This window comes from Montipora capricornis, unplaced genomic scaffold (assembly GCF_036669925.1).
Source record: "Montipora capricornis isolate CH-2021 unplaced genomic scaffold, ASM3666992v2 scaffold_417, whole genome shotgun sequence".
Classification (NCBI taxonomy): domain Eukaryota; kingdom Metazoa; phylum Cnidaria; class Anthozoa; order Scleractinia; family Acroporidae; genus Montipora; species Montipora capricornis.
The window spans coordinates 527,501-532,525 of NW_027180148.1; the positions used below are offsets into that span (position 1 = coordinate 527,501).

The following is a 5,025-nucleotide window of genomic DNA, read 5'->3' on the forward strand; positions in this document are numbered from 1 at the left end:
GCAGATCGAGTGTGTGAGGCCGATCTTTAATACACCCAGTTGTTCAGAAGTGAGTTTAACCGAAGAAATGTTTGACTGTTTCTTCCGCCTTGAAAGGAAGTGTTATAAATCGCGTGAGGCCGCGTGTAACTTGCACACAGTTACATTGCGTCGCATCGACCGTCCCAAAACGACCGGAAGGAATGGAAAGTCTTGAAAAGCTTACGTAGGAACCAAAACATTGTCATCCTTAATCCTGATAAGGGAAATGGCGTTGTTGTTCTAGACAGGGCAATATATGACGAAAGCATTTTGAACCTCATTACGGACAGTTTAAAATTTAACAACCTTAATTGTGACCCAACGCTGTCGAGGGAAGGAAAACTACAACGACTTCTGCGTAAGCTTAAGAAGAATGGTGAGATCGACGACACAACGTACAAAGACATATACCCAACTGGTTCTCAACCTGCTCGAATTTATGGATTACCGAAGATGCACAAAGTACGTGAGCCATCATCTGCTCCTCCGTTTCGCCCGATCGTCTCGTCAATTGGAACCTACAACTACAACTTGGCTAAATTCCTCTGCACACTCCTAGACTCCCACATACCTAGTGATTTTTGTGCCCATGATACTTTCTCGTTTGTCAACGAAATTACTAACCTGCGCACTTCAAACAAGTTCATGGTTTCATTCGATGTGGAAAGTTTATTTACTAACATTCCTCTGCTAGAATCTATTGAGATAGCAGTGGATTATATTTTGTCAGGGAACCCGAACATCAAGTTAAGCAAGGACAGCCTCAAAGAGTTGTTCCTTGTTGCTACTGCCCAGACACATTTTCTACTCCGAGGGAAATATTACGATCAGATAGATGGCGTCGCCATGGGCTCCCCTTTGGCACCGGTACTTGCGAATCTTTTCATGGGCCATCATGAAAGAATCTGGCTACAACAATACGATGGTCCTGCAACTTATTTCTACCGTAAAAATGTGGATGACACATTTTGCCTATTCAACAACGAAACGGATACCTTGCAATTTTTTCATTATATCAATGATAAACACCCTAACATTACATTCACCATGGAGACAGAGGTCAACCACAAACTACCGTTCTTAGATGTGCTCTTGGACAACAGCAATCATCCATCTTTAGTCACATCTGTTTTTCACAAGAGCACTTACACAGGCCTTCTCGCCAATTTCCTAGTTTCTCACCATTTCCCTACAAATTAGGGTTAATACGAACGGTGGTGGACAGGACATTTAAAATTAATAACAACTGGACCGGTTTCCACAACAACATTAAGGAGCTTGCCAACATTCTCGGAAAGAATCAATTTCCATCCAGTCTAGTGAACAGAACTGTTAAACAATACCTTAACAAATTCTTTGTTCCCCCCAGCACGCTTCCGCAATAACCAACTCTAATGAAATTCGCACGCACTATTACAAATTACCTCTTGTTGGCCCTTTCTCTACTCACGTTCAACGCAGAATCAAGAATTTAACACAACGCTATTGTAAAAACTTGGACATCAAGCTAGTGTTTGCCCCATACAAGATTAAGAACTTATTCAGTGCCAAAGATGCTATTTCCAAATTATCACGATCCCGTGTTGTTTATAAATTTTCTTGCGCAGGCTGCAGTGCCTGTTATGTCGGCGAAACAAACCGACATCTTGCTACACGTGTTCATGAACATTTAATATCTGATAAGAACTCGCATATCTTTCAGCACATTAATGGGTCAGAAGCATGCGGATCTTTATGCTCAGAGGATTGTTTTTCAATCCTTAATACCGTCTCCACGCCTTTTCAACTAAAAATCAAGGAGTCCTTGCACATAGGTTGGGAAAAACCCTCATTAAACAAACAAGTTAATCATGTCAATTTAACACTTTCATTGTAATTTTCCTCGTCCAATACCCATTGTCTTCTCATCATTGTATTTTCTATTACCTCACATTCACGTTGGTATTTAATCAGTACTCATGCATTTTATTAGCTATCTTTATATAACACCGACTAGCGGTTCACTTGTATTCACAACTGACGATGGATGTCGATCATCCGAAACATGTTTTGTAAATTTAAAATTGTGTGTTTCTATCTAAAAGTTATTTCTTGTCTGCTATTAGTTCGAAAGTTTGGAAATATTGTACACGACTTAGCAGTCAAATATGAACGAGAGTTGTCGATCGCAGACTTTCGCCATTGGGAGAAAACTTCCATCAAGGTACGGAAAGCTCAGTTAGACGTGAATTTCTTAAAGAATTGCCGGTCGCTCCGCGTTTTTCCCAAGTTTATTTCCTTCTCGCTCCCTAACACATCACCCAAGGATGTTACTGCAATTAGAAAACGTCTTCTCCGTAGTGCTATTGAAAGAAGATCGAAAGAGCTAAAGAAGCTTGAAGCGGAAAGGGAAAGGATTTCAAACAAGTTACGTATTATTATTATCATTTTTCCTTTTGTTGTGTGAAAGCTGTGCACTTTGCTAGTGATCTCACTAGTGTGATAAGACGTCGAGATCCGGAAAAAAAGACAACCACAAAAATTTTGGCGTTATGTCTTAATGGCTTCGCACCAATGTTTCTCGATTCCTTTTTATTTTGTTCAGTCTGTCTGGGTTTAGTATTTCCACTTGTCTTCTCAGGGACTATTTATCTAAGACAGCTATCATGGCACTATAATGATTTACGAAACTAAAACAATATCGTGTACTATTACGGCTACATATTACTCAAAGACAACTTGAATCTCGTGGAAGACAAAACGCAGCTCACTTGACAATACTGAGTAAAGCGCTGTGTTACTGGACTACCACACGTACGCAATGCGTTCCTATTTTGTAACATAGGTATGCTGATTTGATTTAAAATTGTGTGATATTTTTGCTCTACTACTACCTTTTAAAAGCGTGCTCTTAAAATGAAACCGTCGGCTAAGTCGTTCATGCATTATCAGTGAAACTGGTAATGTGTGCGTTAAAAGAAAGAAAAAAGAAGAAAAACGGAAAAAGAAACACTAGTCTAAAAAATTACAAAAATAATTTTCGATACATTTCGCATTGCAGTGGAGTACATTTCTTGCACCTAAAATATTAAATTATCTTGTGAATCACGATGTCTTTTGGCAGAAAACTAAACTTGTTTCATGCTGCATTAAGTTCAGTTTTGAAATCGTGATAGAAAAGTCACTTGCATAAACCAGTATTAATTCAAATTGGTTTTGTCCTCAAAGACGATTTTCAGTATCTTTTAATACTTCTAAAGGAATAATTCGTATTTCTTAAAGCCTGCCAAGCTACAAGCCAAAAATTACTCAGTTCAACGATTTTATATGAAGAATTAGCATCAGTTTGCGTTCAGGTTACAAACATTTTTGCTATTTTCGGAGGGAAGCGTTCCGAGTTCGAGCACAAACCTTTACATCGCCATGTTTTATGACTTCAGCTGGTATGCCATCTAGACCAGGCGTTTTACCAATGTTGGTAGCTTTTACAGCTTTCCTTAGGTCTTCCATGGGAATTGGATCATTCAAATGCACAATTGTCTCTCGAGCAGTTAGGTGGTCATTTGCATCATTGTCTACGTTGCCTTCTTAAATCAGCAGCCGGTTCGTAAAATGCTCTTTCCATCTGTCTCATGTTTCTTTCATGTCTGTAAATAGCTGAGTTCAATCTGCATTCTTAACAGGGGCAACATTGTTCGTTTTGGGGCCGTACACAGTTTTAAGGTAATTCCCTTGAAAATGACGTCCTATCCAGATTTTTGTCAAACTTGGCAAACTTGATATTTATGCACAGGATATTTTAAAAAAGCAGTAAATAGATGGGGTCACCGTGCTTGTTTCCGCGCTGCATGCCCTTTATTTTTCGGAATTACGCGAGAAGCGTTTGAAACTTGATCAACAGGAAAAATTGTTAATAAATAGCAAAATTTACTGAATATTACTATAAAATTGAGCCTACTTGTTTGTCTGGGACAAACTCTTTAAGTGAGGTGATTTCAACTTTCTCGAGCTTGGACTATATGGACTTACCCACTCGATATGCCCACCTTCGATCAACAAAACGGACATCTTCGCATGCTTTGAATTGATTAGTCAGAGGATGTTAAAGAATCTCAAGGAGAGCAAGGACACGGGTAAACTGGCTACCGAACTGTCACATTTGGCTCACACGTACGTGTCATCATATCGACCCACGGCCTCGGATTTGAAAAAGCACAGGATTCTGAAAGAACTAAGAAAGAACAAGAACATTGTAATATTGCGGCCAGATAAGGGTAATGGGGTAGTAATTTTACATAGACAAGAATATGACAAGAGTTTATTTAAAATCATTAACGACACTACTAAATTCAGGGTCCTTACATCCGACCCTACCCTTACCCGGGAAGGGAAACTCCAGCGCTATCTTAAAGATCTTAGGAAAAAAGGTCACTTTGATCCTGAAGTTTATGAGGCCATTTATCCAAGTGGATCCCAGCCTGCTAGGATCTATGGTCTCCCTAAGATGCACAAACCACGAGCGCCAAATTCCACCCCACCATTTCGGCCCATAGTTTCCTCCATAGGCACCTACAACTACAGCTTGGCCAAATACTTAAGTAATCTACTCCAACCTCATATTCCATCCACATTCATTGCTTCAGATTCCTTCACTTTTGTGAAGAAAATCAATGAGCTGTCTTTGCATGGGATGTTCATGGTGTCCTTCGATGTTGAAAGCCTCTTCACCAACATCCCTCTAGATGATTGTATTAACCTTGCCGTCAAGTATATAACTGAGGGTAACCCAGGTTTGAAACTTAGTAAACAACATCTTAAAAGGTTGTTTGAGTTTGCTACCAAGGAAACTCACTTCCTGTTCAAGGGTAACTTCTATGACCAGGTGGATGGTGTAGCCATGGGGTCCCCCCTTGCCCCTGTTCTAGCCAATCTCTTTATGGGTCACCATGAGAATATATGGTTGGATCAATACGGGGATTCAGAGGTCTTATTCTATCGTCGCTACGTAGACGATACATTTTGCCT

The 5,025-nt window shown here is 39.8% G+C and overlaps 1 protein-coding gene across 1 annotated transcript in view; it reads right to left on the minus strand.

The window, feature by feature from the left end:
* The window catches only part of LOC138035509 (uncharacterized), a 4,654-nt gene extending 1,144 nt beyond the window's left edge, over nt 1–3,510 (minus strand). Inside the window, exons 1-2 of the mRNA XM_068882176.1 lie at nt 3,412–3,510; nt 1,171–1,210 (exon numbers count right to left, since the gene is read on the minus strand). Coding sequence (XP_068738277.1) covers nt 1,171–1,210; nt 3,412–3,510 — 139 coding nt within the window. The remainder of the gene's footprint in view (nt 1–1,170; nt 1,211–3,411) is intronic.
* Nucleotides 3,511–5,025: the final 1,515 nt, after the last annotated feature.